The 22,771-nt window shown below is 43.1% G+C and overlaps 1 protein-coding gene across 1 annotated transcript; it reads left to right on the top strand.

Annotated features, from left to right (window-relative positions):
• Positions 1–3,566: 3,566 nt before the first annotated feature.
• On the top strand, positions 3,567–21,281 carry LOC311246180 (gametocyte-specific factor 1-like). The gene is made up of 9 exons (XM_084336298.1): positions 3,567–3,799; positions 6,249–6,329; positions 10,248–10,313; positions 18,901–19,013; positions 19,100–19,206; positions 19,723–19,849; positions 19,959–20,042; positions 20,896–20,968; positions 21,057–21,281. Exons 4-9 carry the CDS (start codon positions 18,926–18,928, stop codon positions 21,133–21,135), a joined length of 558 nt encoding a protein of 185 aa, XP_084192424.1. The 5' UTR covers positions 3,567–3,799; positions 6,249–6,329; positions 10,248–10,313; positions 18,901–18,925; the 3' UTR covers positions 21,136–21,281.
• Positions 21,282–22,771: the final 1,490 nt, after the last annotated feature.

Consider the following 22,771-nt stretch of genomic DNA (forward strand, 5'->3'; position numbering starts at 1 on the left):
AATTAGGGGAGGTAAAGTATGCGAGAGTTTTGGAGGATGGGAATCTGGCCGTAGGGTGTGTTAGTGTGGATCAGGTGGAGAGGGCTAGGAAGATGAGGAGCATTGGAGGGGTGGGTATAAGTAAGGTGGTGAGAGTAGGGGAGAAGAGGGAGGGGGGATGTAAAGGGGTGATAGCTGGGGTTTCGGTGGAGGTTAGCGTAGAGCAGCTGGTGGAAGAGTTAGGGAGAGATGTGCGTAATGGGAAAGTTAATGGTGCAGAAAGGATGAAGAGGGGGGCAGATAGGGTAGTGACGGAGACGGTTGTGATTAAGTTTGAAGGTGAGGTTGTTCCAAGTAAGGTGTATGTAGGGAGTGGGGTGTATAGGGTTAGGGAATTTGTTCAGAGTCCTCTGAGATGTTACAGGTGCCAGGAATTTGGTCATATAGCAGTTTCATGTAGGAAGGGACAGAGGTGTGCTAGGTGTGGCGGGGAGCATGACTATGGGAAGTGTGGGGAGGGAGTGAAGCTGAGGTGTTGTAGTTGTGGAGGGGAGCATAGTGTAGCGTTTAGGGGGTGTGAGGTGATGAAGAGGGGGGTAGTGGTTCAGAGTGTTAGAAGGGAGGGTAAGTTATCGTATGCAGAGGCGGCTAGGAGGGTAGGACACGGAAGTCAAGTTAGGGTGCAGGGGTTTGTAGAAGGGCAGTTGGCAGAAAGGGTAGGGCAGGAGGATAGAGAAAGGGTGTGGGAGGAGAAATTGAGTATTGTGGGCTTCGTGGCAGGGGTAATTAATACTGCGGCAAAGATTGAGGGTAGAACAGATAGAACAAAGATGATTGTTAGGATAGCGATTCAACATTTGGGTATGGAAGGTCTGACATTGGAGGAGGTGGTTAGGGAATTGAATAAAGGGGCAGCGGGTGACCAAGGAGTACAGAGTCAGGCAGCAGGGGGCAAGGAGTGTCTCGCAGAGGGGGGCTCAATTCTCCACTTGCACAATCTGAAAGTAGCCACTTCCGGCTGACTTCCGGTTGCCAATGGCACTTCCTGTCCCATCCAAATACATTGGTTTTAGCTACTTTTCTCCCCTTATTTAAACAACTTTGTCGTCACAGAGAGGCAATGAAACGTTTGTATTATTATAGTATAGAATGTATTTAATAAGCAAACGTTTGTCAGCAGGGTTTTTGGGCTGTATTTCATGTAGAAACGTTTACTGTTAGTTTCCTTGCTCAGCCAGCATTAGCTAACAGAAGCTAGTGGTTAAACAGGCCGGATTAGCTTTGAGCTAACTATCTTTCCCGACCCATGTATTCATTCCATTCTAAACATAACGTTAGTTTACAAAACATGACCTGTCTATATAACGTTGAGGAACAAATTATAAGTGTGTGGGTGTGTGTTTTGGTGAACATTGGACTGCAAACAGAAAATGCATCACAGTTACAGACAGTAGCTACTGTTAGCTGCACTCAGGCTGGCTGCACTCAGGCGGCGCGATCAGCCTGTTGGACAGGGAATGAAGATCTCCAGCGAACACTTCATTGCCTCGGATTATGTTGTTGGGGGTGGAAGGTTTGTCCAGAAGACCACTAATCAGCTGAAGCCTGATGCGGTTCCCTCGGTCTTCGACAGACAGACCGGCGCAGGCTCCCGGGAGCGATGGCTAGCTAGTTAGCACCAGCCGAGGACCGGCGTTAGCTGCCGGGAGCGATGGCTAGCTAGTTAGCACCAGTCGGGGACCGGCGTTAGCTGCCGGGAGCGATGGCTAGCTAGTTAGCACCAGCCGGGGACCTGGAGCGATGGCTAGCTAGTTAGCACCAGTCGGGGACCGGCGTTAGCTGCCGGGAGCGATGGCTAGCTAGTTAGCACCAGTCGGGGACCGGCGTTAGCTGCCGGGAGCGATGGCTAGCTAGTTAGCACCAGCCGGGGACCTGGAGCGATGGCTAGCTAGTTAGCACCAGTCGGGGACCGGCGTTAGCTTCCGGGAGCGATGGCTAGCTAGTTAGCACCAGCTGGGGACCTGGAGCGATGGCTAGCTAGTTAGCACCAGTCGGGGACCGGCGTTAGCTGCCGGGAGCGATGGCTAGCTAGTTAGCACCAGCCGGGGACCGGCGTCAGCTCCCGGGAGCGATGGCTAGCTAGTTAGCACCAGCCGAGGACCGGCGTTAGCTGCCGGGAGCGATGGCTAGCTAGTTAGCACCAGCCGGGGACCTGGAGCGATGGCTAGCTAGTTAGCACCAGTCGGGGACCGGCGTTAGCTGCCGGGAGCGATGGCTAGCTAGTTAGCACCAGCCGGGGACCGGCGTCAGCTCCCGGGAGCGATGGCTAGCTAGTTAGCACCAGTCGGTTGGTCCCCGGCTGGTGATAACTAGCTAGCCATCGCTCCCGGCAGCTAACGCCGGTCCCCGACTGGTGCTAACTAGCTAGCCATCGCTCCCGGCAGCTGACGCCGGTCCCCGACTGGTGCTAACTAGCTAGCCATCGCTCCCGGCAGCTAACGCCGGTCCCCGACTGGTGCTAACTGGCTAGCCATCGCTCCAGGTCCCCGGCTGGTGCTAATTAGCTAGCCATCGCTCCCGGCAGCTAACGCCGGTCCTTGGCTGGTGCTAACTAGCTAGCCATCGCTCCCGGGAGCCTGCGCCGGTCTGTCTGTCGAAGACCGAGGGAACCGCATCAGGCTTCAGCTGATTAGTGGTCTTCTGGACAAACCTTCCACCCCCAACAACATAATCCGAGGCAATGAAGTGTTCGCTGGAGATCTTCATTCCCTGTCCAACAGGCTGATCGCGCCGCCTGAGTGCAGCCAGCCTGAGTGCAGCTAACAGTAGCTACTGTCTGTAACTGTGATGCATTTTCTGTTTGCAGTCCAATGTTCACCAAAACACACACCCACACACTTATAATTTGTTCCTCAACGTTATATAGACAGGTCATGTTTTGTAAACTAACATTATGTTTAGAATGGAATGAATACATGGGTCGGGAAAGATAGTTAGCTCAAAGCTAATCCGGCCTGTTTAACCACTAGCTTCTGTTAGCTAATGCTGGCTGAGCAAGGAAACTAACAGTAAACGTTTCTACATGAAATACAGCCCAAAAACCCTGCTGACAAACGTTTGCTTATTAAATACATTCTATACTATAATAATACAAACGTTTCATTGCCTCTCTGTGACGACAAAGTTGTTTAAATAAGGGGAGAAAAGTAGCTAAAACCAATGTATTTGGATGGGACAGGAAGTGCCATTGGCAACCGGAAGTCAGCCGGAAGTGGCTACTTTCAGATTGTGCAAGTGGAGAATTGGGAAGTACATTAGTTAAAAAAGTAGTAGAACACGCTCACCTCACTAGACTTGACACTGGGTGCTGTAACCTCTGATATCATACATAAAAAATAGGGAAACAATGTCCAGGCACGCACTCCAGGTTTTTCCAAATTTATTGGCAGCCTGTAATCATATGACGTTTCGGTGTGAACACACCTTCTTCAGAATGGCTTGCATACAAGTGGTCGGCCGCCGTTAAACCTCAAGAAGAAGAAGAAGAAGAAGAAGAAGAAGAAGAAGAAGAAGAAGAAGAAGAAGAAGAAGAAGAAGAAGAAGAAGAAGAAGAGAATGGCAATAGACAGCCTATTTCCGCGCTGCAGCGCGAGGCAATAGACAGCCTATGGCTCTCGCGCTGCTGCGGTCACATGGGCGTAGTGGCCAATCAGAGAAACGCTAAACACAAGTTGGTTGCCGAAAATATTCACGCGACTTGGCAACATGGAGGCATAATGCGCAGTTCGTCGTCGAGATAGAAACTGAGCTCGGTGTAGAGGCGTCTTTACAATTCGTAGCCGCATTTCTGCAGACCCCTCTCTGATTGGTTGAACTCCATTTTTGCAGACCCCTCCCATTTCTGCAGACCCCTCTCTGATTGGTTGAGCGAAGCCCCTCTCTGATTGGCCCCCCGCATGAGCCGAGACAGGCTCCTCTAGCCAGGAGTCGAAACTCCGTTAACTCCAGAGAGAGAGGCTGAACGCAATTTATACGCATGGAAGTATTGATTACGGCATAACGAATCATTAAAAGATATATACCGTTAACTGGAATATGTTGTGTGTGCCTTTACACATGTTGGATAGGATTATGTAATTGGTTTGTATAGCGTCGCGTATAACGTTATTTCGCGTGACTTCACGGTTTATTCACATTTCACAATTCATCGTCGTGTTTACATCAGGGTCCCCCATGTTCAATTCATGATAACATATATGACATACAGGTAGACAGATGGACAGTACTGCTACATCTAGACATTTATGACATACCAGATTTTGAACTTGTGGTAGGCCTAGACATTTTCAATTCATCGTCTTGTTTACATCAGGGTCCCCCATGTTCAATTCATGATAACATATATGACATACAGGTAGACAGATAGACAGTACTGCTACATCTAGACATTTATGACATACCAGATTTACAAATACAGTACTGTTTGTGATACAAAAAGAGTCCAGAAAAGAAAGGCTATACATTTGACGTAGAAACTGTACATTGGAGGAGGTTGGGTGGGGGGGGGGGGACTATACATTGCTTCTTCTAAGTGTCTATGCTTTTTTTTGTCAGTATTTACTGGCTTTCAAAAAAATAACATCTTGTTGCTTGTGTGTTGAAGGACTTTTACCGAAGGGTTACACATATCATGTCTGCACGTACAGAGTGCGGTGAACCCATCCTGGACCTGCGTTGACCATACCTCTTTTGAGGCCACTGTGCGAATGACTCACCAGTCTGAGGAGGAGATCCTGGTGTGGGCAAGGTCGATGCAGGTCACCTGGAGAGTGGCCCATACATATATGTCATATATGTTATCATGAATTGAACATGGGGGACCCTGATGTAAACAAGACGATGAATTGAAAATGTCTAGGCCTACCACAAGTTCAAAATCTGGTATGTCATAAATGTCTAGATGTAGCAGTACTGTCCATCTGTCTACCTGTATGTCATATATGTTATCATGAATTGAACATGGGGGACCCTGATGTAAACAAGACGATGAATTGAAAATGTCTAGGCCTACCACAAGTTCAAAATCTGGTATGTCATAAATGTCTAGATGTAGCAGTACTGTCCATCTGTCTACCTGTATGTCATATATGTTATCATGAATTGAACATGGGGGACCCTGATGTAAACAAGACGATGAATTGAAAATGTCTAGGCCTACCACAAGTTCAAAATCTGGTATGTCATAAATGTCTAGATGTAGCAGTACTGTCCATCTGTCTACCTGTATGTCATATATGTTATCATGAATTGAACATGGGGGACCCTGATGTAAACAAGACGATGAATTGAAAATGTCTAGGCCTACCACAAGTTCAAAATCTGGTATGTCATAAATGTCTAAATGTAGCAGTACTGTCCATCTGTCTACCTGTATGTCATATATGTTATCATGAATTGAACATGGGGGACCCTGATGTAAACAAGATGATGAATTGAAAATGTCTAGGCTAATAAACAACTTGTGACAAATAACTCTTGACTTGACCACCAGCCTCTCTCTCTTAAGGCATTAACTGGGTTAATTAATCTAAATGTTATATTGTAACTGTCTAGTTATTGATTGATTGAATTGATTGAAAACTTTATTAACAGATTGCAGAATGGGTATACAGTACACAGTACAGCTCAATACATACAATTGTTAAGGGAATGCAGACCCCAGAGAAAGACTTTCGTCTTGTTTACATCAGGGTCCCCCATTTTCAATTCATCGTAACATATGACATACAGATAGACAACTGGGTTAATCTAAATGTTACATTGTACAGTAAGTGGGGAGTGTAAACAAGTTGACCGCTGGCTGTGTTGTGAAATGTGAATAAACCGTGAAGTCACGCGAAATAACGTTATACGCGACGCTATACAAACCAATTACATAATCCTATCCAACATGTGTAAAGGCACACACAACATATTCCAGTTAACGGTATATTTTTTGAATGATTCGTTATGGCGTAATCAATACTTCCATGCGTATAAATTGCGTTCAGCCTCTCTCTCTGGAGTTAACGGAGTTTCGACTCCTGGCTAGAGGAGCTTGTCTCGGCTCATGCGGGGGGCCAATCAGAGAGGGGCTTCGCTCAACCAATCAGAGAGGGGTCTGCAGAAATGGGAGGGGTCTGCAAAAATAGAGTTCAACCAATCAGAGAGGGGTCTGCAGAAATGCGGCTACGAATTGTAGAGACGCGGTGTAGAGACCTATGGTAGAGACTGGGAACATCGAGGGTCGTTGTATTTCCTGGTCGGTGAACGTCGGAGACCTAAGCGACTGTAAACCCTGTCTGGTATCTGTGAGTACTTCATTATTTTAGCCTGTTTCTGACGGGAATCGTGTTGTTGTTGTTTTCTCTTTATTTCTTTGGGGGTGGGGCGCTGAACTCAACTGAACTCACGTGTCGTGCATTGTGGAATGAACTGATTTGGAATTTCAGGTGTGAAATTATGTTGTTTGTTTTGTCATTACACTATACCGTCACCGTGGTCGTGTTGATGGAGCGAAATTGCAATATTGCGTTTGGTGCAATGTTTATCATCCCAGCACTGTTTGCATAAATTATGGCTTTTCTTGAAACGGAGCTACGCAATCTGACACTTGATTGCATTTGAAATTGCAGGTGACTGACCATGCACCAGTTAAGTGACCGGTAACTTAGAGGTGCAATAGTGAAATAGAGATACAGCATTCAATACAAAAACATCACACAATAACTGCTTTCCAGTCAAAGTATGTCTGGAGGTGAGGTAAAACTTGAATAAAAAATCCAGACTCCAGTAAAATAGATGTAACAGAAACAGTCAGTATAAAAAACACAACTTAAATTACAAAGATTGGATTAGTGCACTTAGCATAAATCAGGATAAAGAGGTCGAGGAACGCCCTACCAAAAGCTGTAAAGGAATGTGAATCACTACCCACTTTCAAAACCACTCTCAAATAACACCTACGGGCAGTGTTGCAGTGCTGGTATAACGCGGTATAACGGCGTTTTACCTCTGTCACTGAGGCTGAAGTACGCGCAATCGCGCACGGATATGTTCCCGCGTGTACGCGCAGTCACGCACACAAAAATCCGCTGTTCCCATTCGTTGTAACTAAGTATCGGCTCGGCCCGCGGCCACCGTTTTTACATAACAAAAGCACAGGTAGAGTAGGCTGACCAAACGTCCTCTTTTGCCCGGACATGTCCTCTTTTCACGCCCTGTCCGGGGCGTCCGTGGGGGGGGGGGTTTATTAATTCATCGAAATGTCCGGGGTTTCACTTTTTCAGTTTCAGTTTCACGGCCCTTTGCGAGCATCTGAAGGCTCGGGGCTGCATTTTTCACCGAACATATAAATGACCGAATAAAGCGCTATTCGTTGCCGTTCGAATGCCATCTGGATCGCCAAAATCCGTGCCTCGGTTCTCGAGTTACATGCCGATATGTCAGGCATGCGACTTTTTACATGGCATTATCCAACCGGACTCCCGGAGAAGCATGCAGCTGCAGAGCCGCAGAGCCAGCGGCGCTCTCTGGGCCGCGCGCTGACGGCCGCGCTGTGAGGCAATAGTATCCAGCTGCAGGACGAGAGCACCAACACTCTCAGGACCGCAAGTCCGCAACACTTTAAGGACCCACACTTTAAGGACCCTCGCTTCCATTGGCTGATTTGGGTCACATGACCGTCCCACCCAATGGCTGAATTGATTGATTGATTGATTGATTGATTGAAAACTTTATTAACAGATTGCAGAATGGGTACAGTACAGCTAAATACATACAATTGTTAAGGGGATGCAGACCAGAGAAAGACTTTCGTCTTGTATACATCAGGGTCCCCCATTTTCAATTCATCATAACATATATGACATACACGACATACAGATAGACAGTACTGCTACATCTATACATTTATGACATATACCAGATTTGCAAATACAGTACTGTTTGTGATACAAAAGTTTCATACGCTGCTACCTTTTTCAGCTTCACTATTTCAAGGCAAAAAAAAAGAAAAGAAAAAACTGCCAAAAAAAAACTGTGCATGCGCGTGTGCATGCGCGCGTGGAGCGTTTGACCTACTGTCAATTTGCCACTGCACCACTGACTGAGACTAGGTTGAGTCAGCAAGGAGGATCCTATTCTGACTGAGACACATTTAGACGACAGAGATAATTGTATACATCAAGTGTCTCAGCAGAGCATGAAAGGAGTTAACTCCAGCACCACAAAACATTTAGCTGACGCTGCAGCACATAGGCTTCCTCAACACAATACTCAGGCAGCAACCTGGAGCTTATGAAAGCTAGCCTGCTTATTAAACTTGAGCCACAGGGGGGCAGTATAGAGATGAGTGCAATAGGCCCTAAACAGGTTGCACAGCAGAGCAGAAATGGAACTTCTTCCTCAGCATGTTGGCTTGAGCATACAGTACATGCCGCTGTCGGTACATGTCATCATGATCATAATCACTCATTTGATCAGTAATAATGTGACCCGAATATTTAGTACTACAGCAGACAGCCAGTACCTGCCCAGATAGACGGGTCAATCTATGGGGGAAAAAACACCTAACCTCAAAAGAGAGGTTTTTCCAATGGATTCTGGTACCATTGGTCATGCTAAATAACATACTAAAAGTCTACTCAAATCTAACCTTGCGAAAGGGGTAATTTTCAAGATGGCGGCCGCCAATACACTATAATTCACTACAGTTGAATAGGGTAAAATAATTAACTAACTGATATCACCATGAAACTTCCCAAGTTGATTGCTAAGATCAATACAATAATTTTTCTTGTATTAAAGTTTTTTGAAATTGTATGTTTAAATATGCAAATGAGGCAATCTCTTTTTTGAGGTTCAACCATATTATTGACCCGTCTAAGACGGATAGAAGGAAGGAAAATAAATATCCTATCACTTTTAGTCCTGCAAATCAGAATGGCTCTTCTTAGTATTGTGGTCTGCCAGGCATTAAAGCGTTCCGTCTTGAGACAGAATTCCGTCAATTTGATTCGGAGTCTGACGGATTTCCCGTCAATTGGCTAAGATAAGATAAGATATTCCTTTATTGATCCCCTTGGGGCTACCTGTGGCTATCTAAAACCCTGCCCTTTTCTTGATCCTCATCAAAACTGTTGCTTTTCTCAGACAAGGAAAGCAACAGTTGTGATGGGAAGATCAAGAAAAGAGGGCATGGTTTGAGATAGGTCAGTGACGTGGAACATCGACACTTGACATTGACTGTACAACACAAGCACATTGAACAGTTTGAACAAAAAAAATACATCTAAGTGGACTTAAGCGGTTCATCTGAAGCAGGGAACAAAATAAGTACCAGCCAACCGCCAATGGCTGGTAAAAGATCTGCCTGGCTGGTAGTTTTTAAAATCTACCAGCCAAATGGCTGGTAAGTCAAAAAGTTAAGTTTGTTCCCTGAGAGCAGAGCTACACAGCAGTGCGCCTATTTTGCGAGCCTGTGGTTTTTTCTTCTTCTCACAACGGGTCAAATGCATCTAACATGCATTGCATCGTCGCCATTCCTTTATGCCCACATCGCCCGAAATGAACGTTATGTTAGCGTAAGCTAACAAGCTAATCCTGATCAGCGGCAGAGCCATAGAGAACAGCAGACAGTGTGGACTGGGGAAAGGGAAATGGGGGGGGGGGGCACTCTCCCTTTCTCTGTGTGTGTGCGTGCGTTTGGAAAGACGATGAAGTCACTAGTCAGGACTCAGGAGAGGAGTATATTGTAGTAAACTGAGGATTACTGAGGATGCACAGATAATGTTGATATTCAAATATAAAAAGGTTTCGAGAGGAGTGGAAGTTTGAAGACAGACTAGACTACAATATGATGCGGGGGTGGTGAGTTGAAACAGTGTGTGTCCCCGACCCCACTTCTATGTTTCAATAAATTATTTGCATTTAAAACTATTAATGCTGACTCATTCCTTCAGTCCACTCAAAATTATGCTAATATTCCTTATGTTGTTTATGATATTAATTGAAAATAGCATATGAGAGTATTATATAGTAATAATAACACATGACGATATACTAAAAAGCTATTTTTAATTTTTGGCTGGTAAAAAATCTGCCTGGCTGGTAGTTTTTAAAATCTACCAGCCAAATGGCTGGTAAGTCAAAAAGTTAATTTTGTTCCCTGATCTGAAGGCTTGATATATTTATTTGAATTGAGTAAAATATCAGCGTTCTCTCCTCAGGTGAAGCTGGATCGAGTCCGTCGTTGTGAAGCACTCCCACGGTCGAATAAAGTACACGAGATAAAGGTCGGTCACTCGCTCCTTCTGCTACATTCATTGCACACACACCCACATGCACACACTCACTTTATAAACATCCATTCACTTTAGACATTTTAAACACTACACCATATTTTATCTATTGTATCCATTTATTACTAAAAAGATTTGCACTACATCTCTACCTCATTTTAGAAATGTGCTTGCATTTTGTACTTTAGTTTTGTATATTGTTTGGTCTTTATTCTTTTTATACTTTTTCACTGTATGAAGCACAATCTCATGAGGCTCATACAGAACCAAGCATTTCACTGTAATGTACATGTACCTTATGTGACAAATAAAACGTTTAGTATAAGACATGGTACAGGTGACATAATTATAGTACAGTGGAGAAGTAAAACATTTAATAAAAAAGCAGTGTAAACTATAATAACAAATCAATATAATTAACTCTGGACATGTGCATATGGGCAACAAGGTGCGAGATGAGGGTATGTATGCCCTGTTATATTTGCCCTACAATAAATAGTTACAATATATAATCTAATAATCTAAATCTAATCTAATATATAATCAAAAAATGCTAAATATATGATCTGATGAATTATACAGTATTCACATAAGGTACGGTATGCATAAGGTCATTTTAGGTGGGAGTCAGCTACTAGGTACCTAGTAGTTGGATGTCTGGCAGCAGTCCCTGCCCACTGTTGTGGAGCCTGATGGCCGCTGGTATGAAGGACTGTCCGAGGCGGTTAGTTTGAGGGGGGGGGGGGGGGTTTATGAGTCTGACTAAACGTGCTTATCATCTTGACTAGCTCATCGTAGAGGGGGTGGGAGCGATTCTCCAGGATTGCAGCCAGCTTCCTTCTCATCCCCCTCTCTGCCACCACCTCTAGTCTGACCAGCTCGACTCCCACCACGGAGCTAGCCTTCCTCACCAGCTTGTTCAGTTTGTTGGTGTCCCTCAAGTTAATTAACTCTGAATATAAGAATATGAGTAGGGTTGCCGCGGTGATGGGACATTTCCCATGACTAATAAACTCATGACAACACCAGTATTACCAATAACGCCAGACATTTTATACAATTATGCTCAATATCTGCAGAGCGCTTACTTTGATCTTCAATGTCATGTAGCTACATTGATCCACTGTTTGTTCGTCTGTCTGTTTTTTATAATTATTTTTATTCATTAGGAGTATCCATTTGTTGGACAGACAGACTTGACATTAGGTTCTAATTTACAAATGCCAACGAACAATAATACCTTCTGTCAATACCTTCTGTCAATTTTCTATCTGTTCATTGACGGGTAACAGCCTTATTTATAGTGCATTGCACAAACATACTGTTGCTGTTCTGGACTGGTCCTTTAAGTTTGAGCTCCTCTCCAGTCAAGCTTTCACTGCTGCAGGGTTTAATGCGAAAGATTGCTAAATCCTCCACCATCGTCGTATCTAGAGCTTTCTTTCTCTCCTTCACGTGAAGTTAAATCTAGTCTTAAGAGTGAAAGTGAAAGCTACTCTGTAGGGCTGGGCGATATGGCCTAAATATGATATCACGATATTTTCTGACCTTTCGGCGATACACGATACGCATCACAATGTTTTTCTTTTTTTCCCCAAACAATTCATTATGAGGCTTACCAAGACAGTATTTGAGTTTGCAAGCTAACATTAAAGACAAAATAAAATACCCATGCATTTAGCATTTTTATATTATATATTAGATTTAGATTATTGGATTATTAGATTATATATTGCATATATTTAGCAATGAGATATTATGATTATGAGATATTATGACGGCCGCGCTGTGAGGCAATAGTATCCAGCTGCAGGACGAGAGCAGCCAAAAAAAACTGTGCACGCGCGTGGAGCGTTTGACCTACTGTCAATTTGCCACTGCACCCGACACTCCCTCAACCATGCCAGGTAGTAGCGCACTGCCTCGGTTCAGGGCCTTAACCTCTTAACACTTTGGATGCCACGGGTCCCGTGGTTTAAAAGCAAGTGTATGCCACCACCCACTTCAATGATGGAGCACTCGCATTTATGAACGCATTTACTTAAATTATGGCTGTGTCTAATCTGGCCGTCGCTTATCAATGACTTGTTTGCAGTCAACATTGTCGAAACAGATTGTTTTTTAATCTGTTCATTTCCCTTTTATACCATTTTGAAAAATGCTCGTTTTATGAAAGTTCCAGAAGATTCTGTGATAAACGCCCTTTACTGTAATACACAAAACACGTTGTAATTTTTCCGCCTATTTATGAATTGTTTTCAAATAAACGCTAGATTATCGATAGTATATGTGTACTTATGCACGTTATAGAAGCGGCCTGATAGAAGCGGCCTGAAAAATCGAATCTCTTATTTCCTGATCGCACACACACACACACACATGGGGCCCACGTTGATATCTCTGTGAAAAAAGGTCTGATTATCCTAAGACTGGTCAAATAGATTCCTTACTTCAGATCAGATGTTCTCCAAAAAGATTATTCCAATTCCTGATCGCTATTCCAAATATCGATCGCGTTTATTGATCCAACGCTGGGTGGTCGAAACACATATTCCACGCTGTTCTGATGGTCCAGAATGAATCCGATCATCTCGGGTGACTTGTCTGAGAAGTAAAATGAGGAAGCGGGATTTCCCCCCCCCCCCATGCTTTTCATTCAGTCTAATCCAATGGGGTGCAGTACCACAGGGAGAGACGATAGGGGGTGGTATTTTCCCAATGGAGCTCAGAGAGAGTTCCAGTGGTAACAGGAGGCTAGATTGATGAAATATGAATGGAAATCGCTAATAAAAAAGAAAACGATTAAAAACGAGGTCTCTCTGGCACTCAACGGTCGGCATGAACTAACGAGAAATCTCGTCGCTGGCACTCAAAGTGTTATGCCCGAGCAGTCCGGTGGTGGACCGCAAATGACATCACGCCATAAATCCATCTCTAGACTGTATGAATTGATGTTTTATTTTTCTTTAAATGTAGCCAAGAGTAAAGTAAAGACCCTAACCCTGTCAAAACATCATTCAAAGTGTGTATTTTCAGCGTTACGTTTGTTTACCAATGATTTTAACTTATTAGTGAAATATACGATTATAGAAATCTCAGGGCATGTAGTCTGAAACGTGCAAATATTGATGCTAGGAAATGCGCGCCGCCATTTTGTTTGTAGTCGTATGAGGAGAGGAGGAGACCCAGGGCTTTCGATGGGCTTTGGAATTTCGAAAAACTACACTACCCAGCTCATGCCAGCCCCCTGTCAATCATCCGACTTCTGTATTTACTTTCTTATTTATCTTATTTTTTCGGGATTATCTCTCTCAAACCTGAACGTTATTGGCATAAATTAAATGCTGAAAAGAATGATACGAAACATACCATGGTAAAAAAAAAAAGTTGCCAAAACTTTGAAAATAGCTTACTTTATTTAGGTTTAGGTTTTTTTTGTTTCGTTTTTTTTACACTGAAATTCGAATTAGAACTTGTCTACAATTCTGCAACAAATTTCGAATTAGATTTTTTGTTAAAGTGACAGCCCTTGTCTGCTCGTGACATCAGACGTTCAGCAGGGGAGCTTAGTGTTGAATCACGGGGGACGTTTCTCAGGTTTAGGAGATTGAAGAAGACATCGGTTCCATCTCTGTGAGATTTCTCCATCAGATGCTTGGGACTTAGGACCGCTCTCTCTGCGAGCCCGTTAGACTGTGGGAACTCTGGGCTGCTGGTGGTATGGACAAAATCCCATTGTTTGGCAAAGTCCTTGAAACGCTGACTGGTGTATTGTCTAGCATTGTCAGAGAAGAGGGTGTGCGGTGAGCTGTGGACTGAAAAATTATAATATTCAGGGTTTCAAACATGTGCTGAGTAAATAATCCACCTTGTTCATTTTCACATAATGTCACTAGCTAGGTAGTTTACAGTAGCTGCCGTTATGAAAGGCTTCTTTACCAACTGTAGTCCGAGGACGATGCCAGCCAATCAACTTGAAATACGCTGTACACTTGGGGTTAGGGGCTTTGAGCCCCACTTGCCATCAGGTTTATGTGGTCTACTGTGAATGATGAAACACTCTGATAAGGCTGTCCCCGAAGCCTGTTTTTGGGATTCGAACTTCGTCAGGGTTTTCCGAACAAGCGTTCGAACCTTCGTTTTTTTTTTTTTATATATTTCAAAATAATTATTTATTAAATCAACTTTCTTTAATGAATATAACTCATCAGTTTTTAATACTATAATATTAGTGTAGCCTAATCTTTATCTGCAACTGTGAAGAAAAACACCATTGGTTTAAACAGAATGAATAGATAGACACATAAACGAACGAAGGTTTGAACGTTTGGGCTCAGCCCTACACTCTGAGCATGCACACTTGGATTTTTCCACGTACAGTACACCCTGCATTGCTGGAGACGGGCTAGCGCCATTCATGCTATTTTAGACTTAACTCATTCAACGCCAGGCACGATGATAGTCGGGTTAACTCTCCATCGCTTGAGCGCCAATCACGAGTATAGTCGGGTTTTAATCGTTGTTTCTTTTATTAGCGATATCTATTCATTTTCATCCATCCCCTGCTGTTTGTTTGTTTGTTATTTTAACTTCACTGTTTTCTATACTTCCTGTTTCTTTTATTTTTTAGCCTTGACTTTTAGCCCTTTCACTGCCACGCGGCGGCGGGTGGCCCTTTCGCTGCCGCACTGCAGAAGGTTAACCCTTTACTACCCGTCGGTAGTGTGATAGTGGGGGGTTGACCTTCTGTGGTGCGGTGGGGGGGGGTTGACCTTCTGTCGTGCTGCGGTGAGGGGGTTAACCTGGCAGTGAAAGGGTTAACTGTCTTGCTGTGGGTTTTTTTCTACGATCTGTAAGGTCTGGGTGTCGTGAAAGGCACCACCAAATATAATGTACTATTATTATTATCCAGCCTGATGTTATCGTTGGCAATGGGTCTGAGCTCGCAAAAGGGCAAAATACCACCGCCTACGGCTACGCCTTCCGGCTGGTATTGCACTCCACTGGGAATGGTATCGTGTTTTTTTTTCCTGGGAAGATCCAAGCCGTGCGGGCATGGTTTAAATAATCAGGCGAGGTAACCTGATTTCAACAATATATCTGCGAGGCTGTTGAATGTGGCACGGACCTCCGCGCCCAGTACTTCAAATGGCGATCAGATAATTGGATTATTTCTTTTGCATTACATCAGATACAAGGTAAGAACATTATATATAAATTTGATCGTTGATCTGATATGTATTTCTACCCCGATCGATGCTGTATCTGTGTGTATGTGTGGCTGTTTTCCGTTGGGTGCAGGAGGTGGGGGGGGGGGGGGGTGCCGCCGCGCTACGAGGGCCATTTCATGTATGCACGAGGAAGGACAATAATCAATCTAGCGTTGATTTCAGGAAGATTCGATAATCAGCCGAAAGATGCCAACCAACGTGTTTTGTGTATTCCACTAAATCACCACTTATCGCGTCTTTCTCTGGAATTACAAACTATACTCGGTATTAGGGGTGGGAATCACCAGTTTCATCATGATACGATACGATATCGATTCTTTGGACAACGATACAATATTTGCCGATATCACAAAGTCTCTCACGATACAATACGATACGATTAGATTCAGGTGCCTGCGATCGATATGAGATGATATCATATGCCCATTTAACACAATCAGTAACATTTAGATCAACAAAAAAAAGGTAATGAAAATATCATTTGACATTTGTATTTTTGAGCTCTTCCAGACATTTAAAGGAAAATCAATCTATTGTTTTTAATACAAATAGACCTCCTGTTCACTGTAAAGTGCCACGTTTTTATATATTGAGCTTTAAACTTTAAGCTACATTTTTTGGAACTCAAAACTCACAACCTCCCTCTCCCAAACCGTTCCTACAACAATTTGTTGATGTTGCATGATCATGTATACGCCTACATTTATTATGTATTATATTGTTTATGTTTAAATAACATTTAAACATCAAACTCCTCTGACCTCATCTGGTCTTTCCAAAGACGCGCGCACACACACACACAGAAAGGGAGAATGCTATGCTGTAACATCTACACACACGGAGCTACTGCTGTTGTTCTTGGGCGGATATGAGACTCGCCACAGGATTTTCAAAATAAGAGTATCGATATGAATCGATCTTATTACATTGCATCGATCCGATTCGATTGTTGATAATTACATCGATGTATCGATCTGGATCGATGTATCGTCCCACCCCTACTCGGTATAGGGCTGTCTTAAATACTTCGAAGCTTCGTTCGATGTGTGTGTGTGTGTGTGTGTGTGTGTGTGTGTGTGTGTGTGTGTGTGTGTGTGTGTGTGTGTGTGTGTGTGTGTGTGTGTGTGTGTGTGTGTGTGTGTGTGTGTGTGTGTGTGTGTGTGTGTGTGTGTGTGTGTGTGTGTGTGTGTGTGTGTGTGTGTGTGTGTGTGTGTGTGTGTGTGTGTGTGTGTGTGTGTGTGTGTGTGTGTGTGTGTGTGTGTGTGAGAATGATAAATAAAAATCTAACCGTGACTAACCTTACTGTCATGCACTTGTCCTAATAAACTAACCTACACTGTAACACGCAACACTTTGATGAACATTGTTACTCAGCTGATAGAGTTGTACCCTTCTTGCTGTCTTGTCGTACAGAACTTGTAAGTCGCTTTGGATAAAAGCGTCAGCTAAATGACTAAATGTAAGTGTGTGTGTGTGTGCGCGCGCCTTGTAGAATTCCACACATAAGAAAGAAAGATACTGGGATGAATAAACAAAATGGGAAATAAAATGTAGAAATGCATGCAATACATAAATAAATATGAATCTCCATATATGAAATATAACATTTAGATAAGGTGCTACTGAGATGTTTTGGTGAGTTCTTTGTTTTTTGTGGAAGTTGCCCTTCTTAAAAATGCATGAACATTCACTGATAATTGGTCTGTAGTGGAGTCTACAAGGTCTACATTGCCGGACCATGTAGAATCCGGACCTTGTAGACTGACATAATTCTGTGCATAGTTTAGTCTACACAGGCCATATTTCAAATAATCAAAATCTTACTTCATTCATCTTAAACATTCTTGATTTTGGGGATTGGTAGTTCCCATGAAATCTGAAGTTGTTCAAACGACAACAGCGATCCACCTTGAATTAAATCACACAGCCGAGTGAAACCTTGTTGGATGCGTCACAGTCACGAAAGGGGCTACTTAATTAATTAATCCAACCCACTTTATTTATAGAGCACATTTAAAAACAACAAAGTTTACGAAAGTGCTGTACAAGTCCCACAACATAAGATAAAAAAAAAAAAAAAAAAAATTATTTTTTGAAGCTTCGAATTAAAATCGAAGCTCGGCCCCGAAGCTTCGATTGCCAAAAAAAGCTTCGAAGGTCAGCCCTAACTCGGTATAAAAAAAACGGTATAAAACGGAAATGTACAGATGAAAAAACAATCCGTTTTGTACATGTTGACTGCAAGCAACTCACTGATAATCGACGAGTGTATTAGACCCATAGCCATAATTTAAGATATATTTTAATGATCGGGAGAACGCAATCTGAAACGGCAAGGTAGAGAGATGACATGAACTAAAATACTATTACAATGTAGGCGGCTGAGTGGCGCAGTGGGCAAGGCTAACGCAGGAGATGCTGGTATCGAGCCCAGCTCTCTGCGTTGCTACCGGCTTGGCCGGCCGTCATACCAACACAATTGGCAGTGTTAGAGGGTGGGAAAGCCGGTGGGTGGGGATTGGACGTTGTGGACAGCGACTCCTACAGGTCGGTTGGGTGACACCGGTGCGGCGGAAGCAGGAAGTAGCGGGGGCAGCGTGAGCCTCCCACGCGTTACTCCTCGCCACAGAGTTCGAGCTGCTGCGGTGAAAAGATGCGACAGGCTGCCTCCTCGTGTACCGGAGGGGACACGTGATGCAAGGCTTCTATCCTCACTACAGCCGACCAGTGGGAGGCATAGTCTAGCAGTAGCAACGTTCAAGACAGGGGAGGGAATAATTGGAAATAAAGAAAATTGGGATGGGGGAAAAATAGAAAATGGGGAGAAAAAGTGGATAAACATTTTTTTAGTAAGATGCTATATCCATTAGGGCTGTCACATTATTTTTCGATTTTAATTTTGAATTTACATAACACAAGATTCGAACTTGAAGGGAGAAATTACAATTGGAATCTTTTTTTTATGAAAACATTTAGTGGGCATATATGCATACATGGTGACAATAGAATCAAAGTATATAAGAGAATTGTGAAATTAAGTAATTGGTGGAACTAAGAACTACTGCAAGCATATGTAAACAGGATGAGATACAAGACGATGGCTCAGGGCCATATGCCGCGGTGGGGCAGGAGAAACCACTCTGAATAGTTTGAGGCAGGTAAGGTTCAACACTGCAGGCCAGACCGAAGGCGGTATGAAGCTGTTCCATGGCACCGGTGGTGCTCATGTCCAGTAGAAGGTCACTGGAATGTCTATCGATAAATTCGAGACGGAGACGGGGGTTAAAACATTTCTTACATCCTAAACTAAACTAGACAGATTAAGCTAAGGGTGCCTTTTTTCTTTATAGATCCGGCAGCACCAGCTTCCTCGAGATGTCATCCACCTTCCAATATGGAACCAGTTGCAGCCCCAGCCGGATCAATGCTGTCAAAACCAGCCAACCATGGGAGGAGGAGACGGGTGAACAAACTACCGCATGCCGGAATCTATTATTTAACAAATGCAAGTTTGCACATACCGTACTTATGTCTGACTCTCATCCATAGATGGAACCGATGGCTGTAACCCAGATCAGCTTTTCCAGTGTCCATATGACCCGAGCCACCAGATCCGAGCCTGCCGCATTCCTTACCATTTGATTAAGTGCAGCAAGGTAAGTAGCCTTGAGTGAAAATGTTTGTAATTTAGCTGGAAAATAATTCATTCTCAGACTCCAGTCACCTAAACCCGTTTCATTCTCAGACTCCATTTATCAACAACATATCAATTGTCAATGCTCAATGTGGGTGGTAAAAACTGCCCAACGCATCACTGGTACATCACTCCCTACTATTGAGTCTATCCACCACAAACGGTGTCGGAGGATGGCCCGCAGCATTGGCAGGGACCCCTCACCCCAATCATGGACTGTTTGCCCTCCGGGGGACGCTACAGGAACCTCCGCTCCAAGTCTAGCAGACTCTAGCTGTCATCTCTCTGAACTCTGTGCCACGTTGACACTCGGTAGTACTAACGTGTATACTTTGTACCCAATTTAACCACCTGTACATTGTATATTGCTGTTGCACTTTACTGCTAAATTTGCACTCTGGTTGGATGCCAAACGTCTTTTTGTTGTACTGTACTTGTGCTGTAGGATGACGATACATTTTAATCTAATCTGTTGCAGAATCACCCTAAACTGGCCAGTGAGCTGAAAACCTGTCCCTTTAACGCTCGCCACGTGATGCCAAAGCATGAGCTCTCTCACCATGTTGCCAACTGTACGGACAGGAGCACCGTTAACACTGAAGATCGTAAGATATGTTATTTTGTTTCACACAGACGCTGACCTTTTTATGTACAATCCTACAAAATAATAATTGGGTCTTGGGAGTGAGTCTCACCGTGTTCTGTTGTTCACAGTGGGAACTGAAGAGATGCAAAGTAAATGGAAGGTCCCTGTCAGTACCTGGACAAACCCCAACACGGATGAAGACTGGGATAAAGGTTAGAATGCATTTGACACTAAAGATGACTATGTATAGGGCTGCACGATTTTGGGAAATAATCTAATTGCGATTTTTCTGACAGATATTGCGATTGCGATTACATTTGCGATTATAATAAAAACATATATAAGCAGCCCCACAGAGGTTTATTGTAAAATGCGGCTTGCATCTGGCCTACGCGGTGGGTCTTTTCGGGACACCGAGCCTGAAAATGTTTATTTTTACCTGGGAATCAATACCGGTACCCAACGGTACCTTTTTTTCCTGTACTTTACTCTCCCTCTCTGAAGTCTAAACTTCACAACACACAATCTAAAACCCCTTACCTCCCTCTCCCAAACCGATCTTGTATCTCAATGGGACTTCCTGGTAAAAGTTTAAAAACATATCAAATTTTTTATTGCATCATTCCAAATTGCGATTTCGATTAATCGTGCAGCCCTACTATGTACGATCTTATGCTGATCCAAGTTGTTGAGGAATTTAACCACTTTTTAACCAAGCTCAAAATAACAAATGCCAGTCCATAAAATTGTAGACATTCATGAATGTAATTCAAATTGGAACGTTTTAAAGAATGTATTCAGAAATATAGGATTCTGAGAGATTGCAATGCAATGATCTATATTGGCTATTTGCAGATGCTCTATATTGGCTATTTGCAGATTATCTATATTGGCTATTTGCAGGCAACATTTAACCCAGAGCCCTTTTTCTTTACCATAGTAATAAATGGTTCTTAACCCTTGGTGTCTTCAGGGCTAGTTGCCTGAGTAGGACCATCTTGAATTTTGAATTTCTACACACTTTGAGTCCAGTGCTTATAAAACTGCGTGCTGTGCTTGTTACAGAGGTTGCAGAGGTGGAAGACTCTCCCGCGGCTCGTCCCTGGGTGTGGGGCGTGTCTATGGCTCTCACTCCAACGTTAGTCGCCTACTTCTCCCTTTCAACATAAGTCATGTGGTTTCTTATTTTTGCTCATTTAACCCAAAATCTTCTGGTTTCTTTGCAGACCGGAGCCAAGCACCACTAACAATCTCGTTCCTGGTTTAAGAGCACCAAGAACTCTTCCCTGGTCATGCAAACAATAATTCACATGTTTATTCCAGACAGGAACTGTTTCGCATATCACAAAGGCCAAATGTCAAGTTAGACCGCGCTCTCAAGATTCGACACTGGGTGCTGAAATCCCATTAAGTATTATATAAAAAAGAAGCAGTGAAGCTAGACCAGCACTCTCAGGTTCAAGAATTTAATGGCAGCCTGAAACAAACATGTTTCGGAATTACATATTCCTTCTTCAGTGTTATAGCTTTGGCAAGCTATAACACTGAAGAAGGAATATGTAATTCCGAAACAATTCCGAAACATGTTTGTTTCAGGCTGCCATTAAATTCTTGGACCTGAGAGTGCTGGTCTAGCTTCACTGCTTCTTTTGCATATCACAAAGGCTAAATGTGATTCAGAACAGGCGGAGACAACCATGAGGGTGTTTTTTAATATATATATAGTAGGGCTGTCCCCGACTAAGGATTTGGATGGTCGACTATGATTGGCCAAAATTTGCCGTTAGTAGACTATTGGTCGACTAAAAAAACAAACTTATAATATATATATATTTTTTGATCTTTTTTTTTTTTTTATCATTCCATTTGGGCTGTGGGGGGTGCTTAATGTCTGAATGAGTCGACTGAAGGCTTTTTGTCCTCTGCAAAAGCATGCAATTGGTCCACTGATGGATACATCTTGATATTTGTCTAGTCTAGTGTGTTCATTAGATGGGTGAAATCCTCTTTCAGTGCCTCTGTGCCTGTTTTTGTAGGCAGTTAGCCTCTGGTATGCGTGCCATTAGCGTTAGCCATGCTTCTATGCCTCTTTTCTTTTGGAAAGAATGATAACAAATATATATATATTATATATATATATTTTTTTTTTCTTATTACCATTAGACTAAGAGGTTGGTTAGTCGACTACGGCTCCTTTCGACCGATTAGTCGACTAATAGGGGTCAGCCCTAATATATAGTGATATTGTACAATACAGGGTTGAGGTTTCTTGTTTATTATTGTTCTCTAACTGAATCATATATATTATGATAGCCCAGGTTGTTCTGAAAAGAAAGATGTACATCACTTCATTGTACAATACAGGGTTTATGTTTTACAAGCAGTTTTATAAAAGTTTACATTGAACCTGAATTTGGTATAAAAATACAGATTGAAAAACTGACTTCTATGGCAAAAATTTCAATAATTATTTATGCGTATAAATTAGGATATAGTTCAGCCCACGGCACCAGCTGCCTGAGGCGATCACAGAACAGGCAGATAAATCCCACAAGGCCACGGCTGGCCGCCTGTTTTGTGTCCACTGTAAGAAGATGAAGACCCCCTGGAAGTGTAAGGCATGTGATGTGGCCCTCTGTCTCATTCCAGACAGGGACTGTTTCGACAGTTTTTTCCCCCCCCTGAATTTGTATTTCCTGTGTATATAGTGATGTACAATACAGGGTTGAGGTTTCTTGTTGAATATTGTTCTCTATGTTTTTTTATAAAATTCTGTGATATTCAATTACCGGTTTTTATTTTTTGTATATATAAATACTTCTACATTCATGTGACATAAGTGACGCATATATATTCTGATAGCCCAGGTTGTTCTGATATATGTACCTCACTTCATTGTACAATACAGGGTTGAGGTTTTAAAAGCACTTTTATAAAAGTT

This window comes from Notolepis coatsorum (genome assembly GCF_963971535.1).
Source record: "Notolepis coatsorum genome assembly, chromosome: 1".
NCBI lineage: Eukaryota > Metazoa > Chordata > Actinopteri > Aulopiformes > Paralepididae > Notolepis > Notolepis coatsorum.

Coding starts and splice junctions, on each gene's coding strand:
- LOC311246180 (XM_084336298.1), top strand. CDS start 18,926: ATGTCATCCACCTTCCAATATGGAACCAGTTGCAGCCCCAGCCGGATC. Junction 20,043..20,895: donor GGATGAAGACTGGGATAAAG/GTTAGAATGCAT, acceptor TGCTTGTTACAG/AGGTTGCAGAGGTGGAAGAC. Junction 20,969..21,056: donor TCTATGGCTCTCACTCCAAC/GTTAGTCGCCTA, acceptor GTTTCTTTGCAG/ACCGGAGCCAAGCACCACTA.